Source organism: Primulina tabacum, chromosome 8 (genome assembly GCF_025594145.1).
Source record: "Primulina tabacum isolate GXHZ01 chromosome 8, ASM2559414v2, whole genome shotgun sequence".
Taxonomy (NCBI): domain Eukaryota; kingdom Viridiplantae; phylum Streptophyta; class Magnoliopsida; order Lamiales; family Gesneriaceae; genus Primulina; species Primulina tabacum.
The window spans coordinates 39,182,966-39,200,559 of record NC_134557.1 but is presented as its reverse complement, the minus strand read 5'-3'; the positions used below and the strand labels follow the sequence as shown (position 1 = coordinate 39,200,559).

Below are 17,594 nucleotides of genomic sequence, written 5' to 3'. Positions count from 1 at the left end.
TAACATTACACATTGTATAATTAAGGAAAATGGGAAATTTTTTAATGAAATTAATTAACAATGTGCTAGGAAGAAATTAATTTTGGCTGTTTAATTTGATACTAATGTTGTTCAGATGAAGTTTGTTATTTGATTTCGCTACATTTTTATACAAAGACGGATTATTACAGGAGGAAAAAAAATATACAAAATTGGTCATGTCAGCTAACTTACTTCATTTTCCGCCATTTAAGTAATAAAAACTTGGTTTGGTGCAATAAGACCAATTTTGAAATGTTCCCATGATAGAATTTAGGGGTGATATATTATATCGTACCGAAAAAATACATATCTTATTTTGTATCGAAAATTACAGTATTAAAAATATTTATACAGCTACCGTACCGAAAATTTCGTTATAACGAGTCGAAATTTTCGTTATACCACCGAGACATGGTATACCGAAATTTTCGATACCTATAATTAGCATATCGACTATACCGAAATGTAACAGTATATCGATATTTCGATACAATATCGTTATATACCGTTTTATACCGAAAAAAATATTATATTTTTAAAAAAAATTTAACTTTATTATTTTAAAATATATGTTTAAATTTATACGTACTATTTTTTCATTCGGTATATATCAAAAATTTTCAAATTACATACATTTACCGTACTGAAAATTTTGATAAATTCGATATTTTTCGTATGATAACTTCAGGTATACTGAAAATTCGATATTTTTTCTCACTCTTAATAGAATTAACTTGCTCACGAATTTAGAGAAAATATATAAACTCAAGCTCATGATGCTTGAGATTCTAGTTTACAGATGCAAGTACCAAGCTTTTGGTCAAGCAAATTAATATTAATTGGAAAAGAGTTTTGTTTTCTATTTGAGAAGTATTTTCTACTCAATTTACCTATACCCAGTTTGAAACTTTGTGAGAATTGTTAGAGTAGATGTCCAACAAGTCAACTTGTGGCTTGAGATTTTAGTGACTCTAATGTAAACGATCTTTATTTTAATAATTTTTTACGATTTTATTCAATTATGACATTATGCTTTATCTGTATACTTATGCAAACTGCATAGATAAAGTTATTGAATATACAATATGTACCACGAAGTCTGCCTCACAACGTAAGATTATGAAACTCATTAGGAAGTGTATCGTATATTCTAAACGAGTTCCTAGTTGAATCAACCGACTAAAATGAGGATAAAGGTTGCTTGGGCTCGAGATTTGCATCAATGATGTAAACGTCATGTTTCATTAGCAAGGGTATGTAGATGTCCATTTATACAGATGGGTGAATCATCAGTTCTTTGACCCGGGACAATGTAAGGGTATACATACTAGCACTACAACAAAAATGGCTTTTCGCAGCGCGCAAATTCTCTTTCCGCATCGCACATTGCACGCTACAAATTTGCAAGCTGTTGAAAGTTGAAGATTATCCGCGGCGTACATGTGCACGATGTTAATACTATTATCCATGCCGTACATATGCACAACGTTGATAAAACTATCCGCAGCGTGCAATGTATGCCGTTAAAATTCATAGAACATCTAACATTAGCGACGATTTTTGACAAACCCGTCGCTAATCGGCGATGGTTCGAAATCGAAGACGCCGTCGCGAAATTTAGCGACGGTTAACAATCCGTCGCTACTTTAGCGATGGTCTTTAAATGTAGTGACGGTTTAAAACCCGCCGCTAACAATACACATGATCTTAACCAACACTTAAAAAATTAACAAAAATTTTAAACAAAAAAGGTATATAAATCGAAACTAAAATCGTATAAAAGAGAAAAATTTTAAGTTTTGTGAAGTGGTGTGGAGAAAAAATGGAACGAATATCGGATATTTATAGGTAATTTGTGACTATTAGCGACGGTTGTCCATTAAACCGTCGCTAATCTGAAATAGAACCGTCGCTAATCTGAAATAGAACTGTCGCTAATAGCGACGGTTGTCCATTAAACCATCGCTAATCTGAAATAGAACCGTCGTTATTAGCGACGGTTTTTTATTAAACTGTCGGTTATTTACGGCTATTAGCAACGGTTGAATAATAACCGTCGCTAAAAGCGACAGTGTTTTTATTAAATCGTCGCCGATCGGTTTCTAAAGAAACCGTCGCGAAATATAGCAACGGTTTATTAAACCATTGCAACCATTAAATTAGCGACGGTTTTGTAAATTGATGAAACCAGTCACTAATTTAAAAATTCGCACCCATTTTCCGCAGCGTCCTAATAATATGCATGTCGTGAATAATACTATTGACGGCGTGCGATTAATGTACGCCGTTAATGTCTAAACATGATTTTTTTAAAAATGATTTATTTTTAACAACACACATAAACATGCACACTGTTAATAATAATATTAACGGCGTGTCTTTATTGTGCGCTGCGAAAATTGCATAGGTTATTAACAGCTCACATATAACTGCACGCTGTCGTTTATATAATTTATTAACAGCACACATAAATGCATGCTGCGGATATTACTATCCGCAGTGTGCTTTTAATGCACGCCGATTTCTAGTCAAGTGCAACAATATTAACAACGCACATATGGGTGCACACCGTTAAAAGTAGTATTCGCAGCGTGCTTTTAATGCACGCTGTTGATGATGTGCTGCGGAAAATCATTTTTCTTGTAGTGTAGCATGCACTTTGATCCGTTTACCGACTCAATTGAAGGTCATCAAGTGACGAGGTTGGGTGTAGTTTCGAAATACATAAGAGCAAATTCATTGTAGTCCGGGATTCACCGTTTTTCTACGGGTGAAGATATCCTATGTGATACGATGAATTAATAGTGCAGGGATTTTTTGGTCAGAGCAATAAATGTTCCTTAGGGAAATGTTTTTTCCTAGTTGCACATATCATGCCACTATTAATACTAAACAATAAATCACACCGTTATCGGATTCATATGCAACTCTCGATATACCAATGATTGCAGATTCGATCGAGATATATGTGTTGAAGGGACCGTATTTTACGCTAACCATGACTTAAGGTTCCTGCAGGTACTATTAGCGATACTTAGGGGATAATGGGGCGATGCTACTAGACGTTCTTACCATGAACCGATGGGTGTAATCAGAAATGATTTATGACATTATTGATCAAAGAGCTGATAAAAAGAATGAGGTTAATTAGGATTAGCCCGAATAAGAATAAATGTTATTCTGAATAACATGGAAATGTGAATCCACTGCTAGTTCTATCCCTGAACCAGAGGGTCACACAAGTATCAGATTATGTGTTCCCGTTGAGAAAGTCAAAGTTAAAGGAGTTTAATTTGGCAACTATAGTTTGATGGAGATCAAACATGATGCTTATGAAAGAGTTTATAAGCTGAATTCACATGATGAAAGAAATGAAAGTTAACTTAATTACTAATTAAGGAAGGAGAGTAAAACTGCCAATTTTGGTGAAGGAGTTCACTAAACTGGCAGCTGCTCAATATGGTAAATGAAAATTTTAATATTCGATATTTTTCGATTTTCATTATATGAACAAGACTTGTATATTTGATACATCGGTGATGTCAGATCGTCGATCCGACTTAAAATGAGTTCAGAATCATTTATTTAGTGGATTTAAAATCTACTGATTAAATGGTGGTACTAGTAGTGATGACTATTAATATGTAAAAAAAATTTATAAAATATTTCAGAGGAGTCTATAATTAATTAACTAATAAGTTAATTATATAAATTAAATAATAATTATTTAATTTAATTAATATGTCTATGCATGTATTAATTGTGCATGTATAAATGTATTAATGTTTATATATATACCCTTTATATGTATATATAATATTAATATATCATGCATTATCAAAAATTAATAAATACACGATGTAATGATAATAATATGAGAATTTTATTATAATGAAATAATAGAGTACTGGTGGGGCGAGGATTAGGAATCCGCGTGGGAGAAATACTTTTGATGGATCAAGAATCGCACTCTATAAATATATCATAAGGGCTCATAATAAATAACAGAATTTTTGCACACAAAATTCACAAGAAAACCTTCCCACTTCCTACACAAGTCTAGGCCACATCGCAAGTTTTGGTAAACAAAATTTTGGCCATCACTTGTCCTCCGCCGACGCCCTCTGCCGTTGCACCGACTCCGGATTTTGGAAATTCAGATGATTCAATCTCAATGCACAAATCATTTGGTTTCTCTAGTGCATCCAAGCGAGGAACACAGTCTCTGCTCGTGGGTCGACTTTGACGATCAACCGGAGGAAGATTCATTCGTAGAGATTTACAAGAAGGACTATATCCGCTTAAAATCAGGAATATTTTGGAGCCAATGTTTTATACGCAAAGGTAACAATCTAAACACCTTTTGAATGATTTATAAACATAAGACACCCAAGGACTGTTTCGAACATCGAAACTGAAAGGAATTTTATTCTTGATATATTTTCCTTTTTTATCTTTAATATTTTGCCTTTCTAGACACTGAGGATAATCTCGAAATTGATGATATGATCTCGTATAAATTCAATATGTGATATAAGGCTATATTTGATATGACTCTTAATATCTTTAAGATATGATATCACAATATCTTTAAGATATTATCCTTGTTTTAAAAAGAGTTTGTTTCCTAATGAAATTGGTTTTTCTATGTTAAATAGGACTCAAAGGAGAAGAAACAAAAAGAGGGGGACGATATAGAGCATAAAACTTTCGGAGAGACAGAGATGCATTTGTACGAAGAAAATATTTTCTGATTGAAGCAATCTCGCGTCGTTGATAAAGTGTTGCTGTGAAGTGCTGACTACATCTGAAGACAACACCTAATCACTGTTTTGATTAGTGCGCTAATTTTTGAAGACTTTTTCACTTCTCAGTTGATGCATCCTATGTATTTTGGTTATACGGTTTGTTAGAGGTTTAGGATGAAATTTGTTACTCGCCTTAATAAGGGAGTTGTTTTATTCTTTCACTAGTATTGGTTTTTGTAAACTTACAAGTTTTTCTAGTGAATTATTTTGCCCTGAGGCACCGCACAAGTATTTTATACTTGTGCATAATTTATCTCTCGTATCTCGTATTATTGTCATTTCAGTTGTGTGTTAATGTGTTAAACTATAATTTTCGCTGCATGTTGTCGTGGGTGTTACAACACCTACGCACAACACCTACATTCTGATACACACAACACTCACCCTCGTCACATTCACCCTGTGGAAACGGAACTTTCATTTGGTATCAGAGCCTCCACTTGACGCTACTAAGTGAGATACTGTTTTGTTTTGTTTTCCAGGTGGAAAAGGATCATGGAAGCATCAACAAACACTGTTTTTAGACCTCCCATATTGGATGGATCAAACTATGCATTATGGAAAGTAAAGATGAGGGTTTTTATTAAATCAATTGAAGAAAGAGCTTGGCAGCGTGTACTTGATGGTTGGAGTCCACCAAAGATTGAGGATGCTGATGGAGACACTCGGCTCAAACCTGAAAGTACATGGACAATTGATGAAGTGCAAACGTCAAATTTTAATTCCAAGGCTCTCAATGCTATATTCTCGTCTGTTGACACAAGGATGTTTAATTTAATCACCAATTGTGTTTGTGCCAAAGAAGCTTGGGATATACTTCATAAACATTGTGAAGGATCCGAAAGTGTGCGTAAAACTAGGCTAAGGATGGTGGCATCAAAATTTGAAAGCCTGAGAATGGAGGACAGGGAGTCTATTCTTGAGTATGATAGCCGGTTGAGACAACTTTCTAATGAAGCTCACAGTCTTGGAGATCCCATGTCCAATGAAAGATTGGTGAACAAAGTTTTAAGATCTCTACCTGAGAAATTTAATGTCAAAGTTTGTGCAATTGAAGAATCTAAAGATACTTCAACAATCAACATGGATGAATTAATGAGTTCCCTCAGAACTTTTGAGATGAATCTTGATTTACAAAAGAAGGATAAAGGGAAGACAATAGCCCTTGAAGTTTCAACTGACTCTTATGATGAAATCCTTCAAATATCTAAAGAAGTGAATGAATCTGATTTAGGTGAAGATTCTATCTCTCTAATTACTAAAAAATTCGGTGATTACTTGAAGAAAATGAGAGAGAAGAAGAAAATTGGACAAAAATCTGTGTTGCCCAATATCACCACTTCTGCAAAAGCTCAAAAGTTTACTCCTATGAAAGGACAATTTCGACCAAAAACTGAATTGCAAATCCAATCAAATGTCAGAAATTTGGACTCAGTACAATGCAGAGAGTGTTCTGGATTTGGACACTATGCCAATGAGTGTGCCAATCGACTTCGGAGAAACAAAGGCATGGCTGTCACTTTGAGTGATGAAGAGTCTGATGATGATCAAGGATCAAATGAATCTGAAAATCACACATCGTTGTCTGCTGTGATCAAGGAGAAGCGTTCAATGCAAATCAATCCTTTGGGTATTGCCACAGGTGTTACAATACCTGGTCGCAACATCTCTTCAAATTCAGTGTGTCTTAATTCTACAACCCTTGGTGAATCAAGTCAGTCTGAAAACCAAGAAGTAGATGATGATGAAGTCACTCTGGAAAGTGTGCAGAAAATGTATGAAGAATTGTATGAAGGCTGGATCAAAAGAAATAAAGTGAATGCAATTCTCTCCAAAGAGAACACTGAGCTGAAGTCACAAGTATCACGACTTGAAGTAATCTTAAGTAAGAAAGATCTGGAATTATGCAAAGTCAAGGAAGAGCTTGGAGAAGCAACTCAAATTCTTGCGAAGCTTAATTCAAGTTCATCCAAACTTGATTCACTCTTGATGATTGGAAAGAATGACAAAGCTGGACTTGGTTATACGAATCACCAATTTGAAATAGGAGAGTCTTCCAACACCGAAAGAAAACCAACTGTCTTTGTCAAAGGAAGTGCTGAAATCTCGAATGCTACATACACTGAAAAAGGTGTTTCATCAAAGAGGCAAATAGCTACAAAGAAGTCCAAGTCCAGAAAACGTCACTTTATCAGCCACTATTGCTTTAGACCTGGTCATATCAAACCCTACTGTTTTAAACTGAGAGATGACTACAAAAGATGGGAATCTGAACAGGTGTTGCCACAGGTATTGTACAACATCCGGTGTAACACTGCCAATAGGAAACCATCGGTAAAAAGGGTTTGGGTGCCAAAGGCTAATATTCAATGTTCTGTTATTTATACTTCGTTAAAAACTAACATTGCAGGAATATGGTACTTTGACAGTGGCTGTTCACGCCACATGACAGGTTCTAAAGACTATTTGACTGACTATGTTGAACTAAGGAATGGTCATGTGACATATGGTGGAGGTGCTAAAGGAAGAATAGCTGGCAAAGGGACCTTGAATGTTGATGGACTGCCTAGTCTACACAATGTGCTTTATGTCGAAGGACTTAACTCAAATTTAATAAGCATAAGTCAACTTTGTGATGATGGTTTACATGTTAAGTTTGATAAAGACAATTGTGAAGTTTTTGATAATACTGATACATGTATTTTGATAGGTACAAGGTCGGCTGACAATTGTTATCAACTTGGAGAGGACCCTGTGTGCAATCATTCAAAAGTAAGTGAACTAAACTTGTGGCATCAAAAATTGGATCATGCAAACTTCAAGACATTAAAGAACCTTGGTAAGTACGATGCTGTGAGAGGTATGCCTAATTTATCCTCTGGAATTCCTTATGTTTGTGGTGCATGTCAAAAGGGTAAGTAAACACAGTGTTCCCCATCAAGTGTTGCAACACTTTGGAACAACACGGTGTCTTGAACTCTTGCACATGGATCTTATGGGTCCAATGGAAGTGGAAAGCCTTGCAGGTAAGAAGTATTCATGTGTTTGTGTGGATGATTTCTCTCGCTTTACATGGGTAAGTTTTCTTAGAAAAAAATCCGACACATTTGCTGTTTTTAAGAAATTACACGCTAAGATTACTAATCTACATGATTTGAGGGTTGGTAAGATAAGGACCGATCATGGTAAAGAATTTGAAAACTCACACTTTATATCATTCTGTGAAAAGAGAGGGATAACTCATGAATTTTCGGCCCCTAAGACTCCTCCACAAAATGGAATAGCCGAAAGGAAGAATAGGACACTGCAAGAAATGGCTAGGGTCATGTTGAGTTCAAAGAATATTTCAAAACGATTTTGGGCCGAGGCCTTAAACACATCATGTCATATTTCAAACCGTGTGTACTTAAGGAGTGGTTCTACTATGACATCCTATGAAATCATCATGGGAAAGAGGCCAAACCTGAAGTACTTTCATGTTTTTGGGTGTGTATGTTATGTTTTGAATGACCGAGACCATCTTGCAAAGTTTGACTCTAAAAGTGACAAGTGTTTATTTCTTGGTTATTCATCCAATAGTCGTGCATATCGCGTGTATAATCTCAGAACAAGAACGACTATGGAATCTATTAACGTTGTTTTTGACGATCTTGCAGATCTAACGGGAAAAACAATCGAGGACGATATTGATGGGCTATTGAACATAAGTGAGACACTGCCTAACACAGATGTTGCACCTGGTGTTGTAACACCTGAGACAACACCTGCACTGGCAGAATCAAATGATGAACCAGGAGAATATACTGAAAATGATGATGTTGTAACCAATGAATGGATTGATATTCCCAGTAAGATTCAGAAAAATCATCCATCATCTCAGATCATTGGAGAAGCATTTGGAGGAATGCAAACTAGAAGAAAGGAGAAGGTAGATTATCGGAAAATGATGGGTCTAGTATGCATGACTTCGTATACTCTCAAGTAAGCCATTCTTGTTTTGTTTCGCTCATTGAACCCAAAAATATAAATGAAGCCTTAAAAGATGAATTTTGGGTTGATGCGATGCATGAGGAACTTGAACAATTTGTTAGGAATGATGTGTGGGATTTGGTTCCCAGACCTGATAATGTGAATGTTATTGGAACCAAATGGATTTTTAAAAACAAAACTGATGAATCTGGGATTGTTGTGAGAAATAAAGCTAGGTTAGTTGCTCAAGGGTATACTCAAATTGAAGGAATTGATTTTGATGAGACATTTGCCCCTGTTGCCCGGATTGAGTCAGTCCGACTTTTACTTGCTATCGCTTGTCACATGGACATAAAACTATATCAAATGGATGTGAAAAGTGTCTTTTTGAACGATATTTGAATGAAGAAGCTTATGTAAGCCAACCTAAAGGGTTCGAAGATCCAAACCACCCGAACCATGTCTACAAGTTGAAGAAGGCACTTTATGGACTTAAACAAGCTCCACGAGCATGGTATGGTAGGCTTACTGAATATCTGCTTGACTTAGGCTTCAAACGAGGTGAGGTTGATAAAACCCTTTTTATTCAAAAATCGAAGCATGATATTCTTGTGTGTCAAATTTATGTGGATGACATCATTTTTGGTGCTTCTTCTCAAAAGCATGTTGATGAATTTGTTAAATGCATGTCTACCACATTTGAAATGAGCATGGTAGGAGAATTAAGTTTCTTTCTTGGATTGCAAATTAAACAAATGCATGATGGTATCTTTCTGTGTCAATCCAAGTATGCCAAGAATTTGGTGAAGAAATTTTCTACCGAGAACACTAAACACATGAAAACACCAATGGGGTCGACTGAAAAATTGTCCAAAGACGATGTTGCTGCAGGTGTTGACAACACCCAGTATCGCAGAATCATAGGCAGTTTTCTTTACTTAAGTGCAAGTCGTCCCGACATCATGTTTAGTGTATGTTTGTGCGCCAGGTACCAGGCTGATCCTAAAGTCACTCATTTAAAAGCTGTCAAAAGAATTTTGAGATATATAGCCGGGACAGTTAACTTAGGTTTGTGGTACACCAAAGAAACAAACACAAATCTAGTGGGGTTTAGTGATGCTGACTGGGCTGGAAATCTAGATGATAGGAAGAGTACCACTGGAGGATGTTTTTATCTAGGTAACAATTTGGTGTCATGGTATAGTAAAAAGCAAAATTGTGTATCTCTGTCCACTGCTGAATCTGAATATGTTGCAGCTGCTAGCTGTTGTTCACAACTTTTGTGGATGAATCAAATGATTAAAGACTATGGTTTCAACAGTGACACCTTAATTGTATACTGTGACAATTCAAGTGCAATTGATATTTCAAAAAATCCAGTACAACACTCTCGAACGAAACACATAGACATTAGACATCATTTTATTCGAGATTTGGTTGATAAGGGTACAATTCGAATGGAATTTGTTAGAATTGAGAACCAACTAGGCTGATATTTTTACAAAACCATTGGATTTTGAGAGATTTTCCAATCTTAGGAAGTCTCTCAGCTTGTGTGCACAATGATCACTCACGGATGTTGTCCTCGGTGTTACAACACATGTGGACAACACTCAGCATGCATGTGCATTTTACTTTTAGGATGCTAGACATATTGCATACATCCTGTTTTGTGTGAAGCCTGTACAAGTGAAGGATACTGAATGGTGTGCTCTCAGTTGTGAATCAAACTTTCTATCAAAATTTTCTAAAGTATGGAGTGTGCTGAATCTAAGTCATTAAGCTGTGAGGATGTTCGTGTACCACATGATCTTGTCCAATGTAGAAAATGACTTAGAAAATTCTTGAGCAATAAGGTGAAAAATATAAAAAAAAAATTGTTGTTTAGAAGAAAATGGAAAAAGCTACCTAGAGGAGTCAAATGAAGACCGTTCTTCTAGTGTGGGAGCTACCACTTCTAATTCAAAATACAGATGGAAAAAGCTACCTAGAGGAGTCCTATGAAGACCGTTCTTCTAGAGTGGGAGCTACCATGTCTGAATTAAAAATGTTCAAGAAAGTTTGAGTCCAACTTGTGAGTGTTGCCAAGAGGTGTTGCCAACACCTAAGTACAGACTGATCACAGTTTGATCACATGCGTGTGCATTTCATTTTTGATCATACTTTAGGCATAAATTTAAGTCATTCATACTGCTGTTATGTGAATTCATCATGACCAGTGGGCTATCAGTTTTTAATTCATGAAATACGAAGAAAACCCTAACCGACTTAATTTTGAAATTTCTTGATTTCTAACTGTTTGTGGGGTTAATTCGACGTGGTGTTTTATCCTGCCTGATTTCTTGAAATAATGATGGCACTGTTTCAGAAAGTTACCGTTGGGTGAGAGTAAAAATTGAGTTGAAAAGGTGCTGAAGTTGCGGCTCAACAGAATGTTACCGTTGGAGAGTTGTGGTTAAATAATTAGGAATGGACGAAGAATAACTTTACTGTTTAGTATTTTCCCTCACATTCTAAAATTTCTCCTGCCCTCACTATTCATTGTTTTTGCTTAAAATATCTCTGTTCTTCGCGATTTTCTGTGTCATTCGAACCGATCTACTTCTTTTGTTCTTGATTTCGCAGATGGCTGGCTTCGATCCTCACGACATTAGGAGTGAAATGGCTGCGAGCATGGGTGGAAAATCACCTGACACAACACCCACAGCCGAAACCAATGTTGAGGGGATGGAAATTGTGGGCGTGTCAGAAGAACCAACTCCGCTGGAAATGATCGCTCCTGGTGAACCTGGGAACGAGATCAATGTCGAGAATCCACGGGTCAAAGAGATCAATGTCGAACCGATCTACTTCTTTTGTCCTTTTCCCACTGCTCTTATGCGCCGAAGGTCAAAGAGACAAGCAGGGTTCGATCCTGACTTTGTTCCAACCAAGAAACCACGGGCATCTACCTCCTCAAATCTTCTGGACCCTGATTTCTCATCTGGGGACGACTCCAATGATGATGATTTTGAGTTGGTGGCTCGCCCCAAACCAACTGTTGCTGCAAAGGAACCTGGTTCTACTTCTGGTATTCAAAAACAAAACCCCATCACAGATACTCAAAATGTTGCAGAAGAAAGAGTTCCTGATGAGCCTTTAGAAGATGAACAATCTCTGGCCGAGTTTCTCGCTCACCTTAAGGAAGAAAAGGCTGCCAAGAAACAAATTTCTAAGGATGATGAACCTGATTCAGAAATGATGAAGGAGTTTGAGCAAAACCGACCTGGAGCTTCTTCCTCTTCATCGTCTGTATCTGACTTTGAATCTTAGGAACAGGGTGATGCTGATTCTGAGGATATTGGCTCTGAAGCTAGTGAGTCTTCTGATGATGTTGCTGCTACTGCTGCCGATGTTGAGGTGGATGTTGACAACACCGAGCGCCACATTGACTCGACTGACTATGATTTAAGTAAGTCTTTTTCCCCCAAATTTTATTCTGAGGATGCCTTGGCATTATGGCCGCTGTTTGTTCAGAGAGAGCTGATTGAGGAGAAAAATATTGATGTTAATGCATATGGGAAATACAATTTGATTGAGTTTCTCAAGAACCGAAGGTTGCTATCCACAGTCACTACTGTTATGCCCTACTGTCGCCGTGTAGTGTTAGAATTCTACTGCAATCTCCTGGGCAGTGTTGGAGATGAGGAATCGGTGAAGTATGGGAGAGTGTTTGTTCGTGATCGTATCTACAAGTTCTCACCTTCTGTGATCAATGCATTCTACAACACTCAGGATATTGAGGAAGTTGAAGAGGATCTGGACATAAATGTTGTAACCTATGTGCTCACTGGAGGCCTGATCAAAGTATTCCCTGATTATCCCAAGAAGTTGAGTGCTGCTAATCTCACTTCTTTTTTCTCCGTGCTGCACAAGACATCAATCTGGAATTGGACACCGTCAACCAATTCTACTACTGTGACTAGATCTCAGGCCCTGGTGTTGTTTGCTATTGGTACTGAAAGGGCCTTTAACTTTGGAAATCTGGTGTTCAGGACAGCATTGCAATATGCTGAAGGAGACTTCAATGAAACAAAGCTGCCCTACCCTTCACTGATTTATGGAATCTTGGAATCTCAAGGTTTCATTAAGGATATTGATGAAGATCATTGTCCTGTCAAAGATCCTCTGAAGATTTCTCCTGCTTATTTCAAAGGCAACAGAAAGATCGATCTGCCTTGGCTGCATTCAAATGTTGCTCCGGATGTTGGCAACACTGATGATACAACATCTGAACATGTGCCTGAGACAGCTGAACAGCCACCTACAGATGTTCCTCCTACTGGTTATGTCACACTGTCTATCTCCTACATTCAAGCTCAGATTGCCTATGGTCGACAACAGATTGAAAATGCCAAGAAAACCATTGAACATTATGAAAATCAAGTGGCTGACTATGAGCTTCTGCTGGGTGAAAGTGTCCATTCTGGACAAAAAGGGGGAGTAGATACAGAGATAGCTGGAACCAGTGGAGCAAAAATGGCTGATGATGATGGCAGTAATGAAGGATAATGAGATTTTGAGTTTTTTTTTTCTCTCTTGATGGTTTTAGTATTTTAGTTGTCCTTTTATTCTCTCTGATCTTTGTCCCTCCTGATTAATGAACTATTTCGGTGTTATGATCTGAATGTTACAACATCTAACATACAACACCTGAGTGAACTGTATTTTTCATCAGGGGAAGGCTTAACGGTAGAATTCAGGGGGAGTCAACTAAAGTTGGCTGAGTCACTGATTTGCTAACTCAGGGGGAGCTGAGATGTACAACCATTTTTGGGTTGTTTTGTCCAGAAAGGCAAAAAGGAGGAGATTGAAAGGAATTTTATTCCTTGATATATTTTTCTTTTTTATCTTTAATATTTTGTCTTTCTAGACACGAGGATAATCTCGAAATTGATGATATGATCTCGTATAAATTCAATATGTGATATAAGACTATATTTGATATGACTCTTAATATCTTTAAGGTATGATATCACAATATCTTTAAGACATTATCCTTGTTTTAAAAAGAGTTTGTTTCCTAATGAAATTGGTTTTTCTATGTTAAATAGGACTCAAAGGAGAAGAAACAAAAAGAGGGGGACGATATAGAGCATAAAACTTTCGGAGAGACAGAGATGCATTTGTACGAAGAAAATATTTTCTGATTGAAGCAATCTCGCGTCGTTGATAAAGTGTTGCTGTGAAGTGCTGACTACATCTGAAGACAACACCTAATCACTGTTTTGATTAGTGCGCTGATTTTTGAAGACTTTTTCACTTCTCAGTTGATGCATCCTATGTATTTTGGTTATACGGTTGTTAGAGGTTTAGGATGAAATTTGTTACTCGCCTTAATAAGGGAGTTGTTTTATTCTTTCACTAGTATTGGTTTTTATAAACTTACAAGTTTTTCTAGTGAATTATTTTGCCCTGAGGCACCGCACAAGTATTTTATACTTGTGCATAATTTATCTCTCGTATCTCGTATTATTGTCATTCCAGTTGTGTGTTAATGTGTTAAACTATAATTTTCGCTGCATGTTGTCGTGGGTGTTACAACACCTACGCACAACACCTACATTCTGATACACACAACACTCACCCTCGTCACATTCACCCTGTGGAAACGGAACTTTCAGAAACAAAAAGTTAAAACTTCCACTGCGTATTGAGTGCAAGGAAACAGTGTCCCAACAAGAATTTTATGTTTTTAGTGATTTATTCAAGACAAAAATTAGCCTCAATCAAATGTTTTATTGGAGAAATAATGTAGTTCTTTCAAATTGACACCAAATCTCAAAATTCATTTTCTATAACAATGATACATGATGTAAGGTAATAAATTCCACAAGAAATACAATAATTTTGTAGAAACTTGGAATATATCATAAAATACATAAATGATAAAACACGAATATAGTTTATACAGTTGGGATATGCATACATGTGACCTCCAAATTCAACACGAAACCAAGGGAAAATTCAAAATTGCAAAACATAAAATGCTACAAGTGGTTTCATTTACGATCTAAAATTTTAACTCGTGATTTAAATACATGCAAATCAAGTCAGATGCCTTTTCTCTAAATTAAACATATATATCGCTTCTATTCATATCTATATAAGATTTTTTTTTTTAATCACATACGGGGAGTTGAGACTCGAACTCCAGTCTAATGTCAGGTTAGCAGAGGGTGAGATCAAATGAGCTACAAGTCCAGCCTCATAACTATATATGAATTTTACATTAATACAAAATCTTTCCTTTTGTTGTGTTATACTATTGGAGAGCGAGAATTACTATGTTATTGTAAACTTTAAAATTGATATTTCCGTTTTTTTTAAAAAAAGGCAAACAAGCAAAATTTTGCATTTTAAACCGAACCCGAATAACAACTTTCGACTTGATCTGATCAAAGTTTAAATGCGCCATTGGTTCGATTTCGATTATAAAAATACATAAATCATAACGGACGAATTTGATTCCAAGAAATTCAAAAAGTTCTAAGATACATAATTTCTGTGATACCCTTTGTCCCACATCTTAAAAATTAAAGATTTAAAATAAATTTATAATGAGTTTACAATGGACTTCTATAACAACTTAGGTTAATCATTTTCGTAAAAAGAGAGGAAGAATATGAAATAGTTGCTATAAGGCCCCATTGTGTAGTCACGTAGGCGCGGGCTAGAGCTCGAGGCGTGACAGAATGGTATTAGAGCCGGTCACCAGCAAGGAACACTGAAAAATAAGTGCTATGCAGGGCAAAGTGCTATGTTGCATGGGAGCCACCTCTTGAACCTGCGGGACAAATTGCTACATGACGGGAGCCACCTCTTGAACCTGTATGAGTCACCTCTAGATTCTCGGCGCTGGTGGATCGAGAGGTCGGGCTGCGATGAGGATGTCGCATTCTGAATGAGGGGTGATTGTGATACCCCTTGTCCCACATCATAAAAATTAAAGATTTAAAATGAGTTTATAATGGGCTTACAATGGACTTCTATAGCAACTTAGGTTAATCATTTTGGTAAAAAGCGATGACGAATAAAAAGTAGTTGCTATAGGGGCCCATTGTGCAGGCACGGGCCCGAGCTCGGGGCGTGAAAATTTCATCTTCTAGTTTATCGTGGTGCAATAATTTTCTATCCAAACAAATTAAATAAAAATTCATAAAATTCACTCTTTCAAATGCTACCATAATAATGACAAAAATTTGTGTGAGCCGGTCTCACGGGTCGTATTTTGTGATACTGGTCTCTTATTTAGGTCATCCATGAAAAAATATTTCTTTTTATGTGAATATCGGTAGGGTTGACCCATCTCACAAATAAAGATTCGTGAGACCGTCTCACAAGAGACCTACTCCATAATAATATGGTTTCAGAACGTTAGAAAGAGTCTTGTTCGTTTTTGTGTACAATGTGATAATTTTCAGCACTTGCTGATGTTATAATTGTTGGACTTATAAAGGCTTATTGGGCTTGTTCTTTGAATGAGAAATTGGACAAGGCCTAGTAGATGGCAAGTGAGAAATGTCCCACATTGGAAAATGAACATAGCATTGGTGAGTTTATATAGTGTTACACTTTATGGAGGTGTAACAATGATTGGTCAAGAGGCTCTCTCTCGCGCGCACAGGCGCAGGGGGGGGTGCAAATCATGGGCCCGATTTGCAGTGGAAAAAAGCTTGACTTGTGTGCAAGCGTACGAGCGCGACCTGGGTGCGTCGAATGTCGGACCGATCAAGGCAAAATTTCCCACCAAGGTTCACCTGGCTTTTTCTATTTTTATTTTCGAAAATTGAAATTATGGACCAAGACCTTTGGTATTTCAGCTGACCCTTGGTGGTGTAACTGAAATGACCTTTGGTGCTCCAGCTGCTGACTTTTGGTGCTCCAGCTGCTGACCTTTGGCCTTTCAGATGGCCAGCCGTAACTGTCCATACGAGTGCCTATAAATAGAGGCAGCCTCGAGTCTTTCACAAATACCAACACACTCTCCTCCTTTCTGTTATTTCGACGCTTTGCTTGTTCTATTGTCTCGGCTGCTGCTCCTTTTCTCGTTCTGTCTCGTGATAAAGTTCAGGTACACTTCAGTTCGCCTTTGTGGTATCTCGTGCTTAGGTACTGCTGGTTGTTCCGTTGTATCCTGGAAAACAGACGTCCAAGTTCATCCTCGAAGCACGCCGGAGGGGACGAATCTGTTTTAAGGACACTGTATTACATACAGGCCTCGGTTCGCTTTACTTTTGCATTGTGCTCCTGTTTAGTTCGTGATACTAGCTCGCTGTTTTTTGTGTACCTTTCTGTTTGTGCATACATTTTGTGTAACAATCTTAAAACAGATTACTTATAACGAGTTTTGTTTCAGATATGGCTACTGAAACTAACTTGCAAAGGGAAACTGTTCATGTTGTCCCTCCTCAAGTTGTCCCTCATGGTACCCCACGTGCTGCTGCGGTCGCTGTTCCAGCAAGTCACGGTGAAAAACCCGAGAAGTTTACTGGTGTGGACTTCAAAAGGTGGCAGCAGAAGATGCTGTTTTATTTGACGATGCTGAACTCGGCCAGATTCCTCACTGAGGATGCTACTAAACTCAACGAGGGTGAGGGAGATGTTGAATCTGTTAGTGCGGTTGAGGCATGGAATCATTCTGATTTCTTATGCCGAAAATATGTACTAAACGGATTGGCAGATTCGCTCTACAACGTGTTTTGCGAAAAGAAAACGGCTAAAGAGCTGTGGGAATCCCTAGACAGAAAGTACAAA

General features: G+C 37.2%; 1 protein-coding gene across 1 annotated transcript; it reads left to right on the top strand.

The window, feature by feature from the left end:
• Positions 1-5,324: 5,324 nt before the first annotated feature.
• On the top strand, positions 5,325-9,200 carry LOC142554768 (uncharacterized). The gene is made up of 4 exons (XM_075665447.1): positions 5,325-7,452; positions 7,540-7,743; positions 8,486-8,810; positions 8,921-9,200. Exons 1-4 carry the CDS (start codon positions 5,325-5,327, stop codon positions 9,198-9,200), a joined length of 2,937 nt encoding a protein of 978 aa, XP_075521562.1.
• The last annotated feature ends 8,394 nt before the right edge of the window (positions 9,201-17,594 follow it).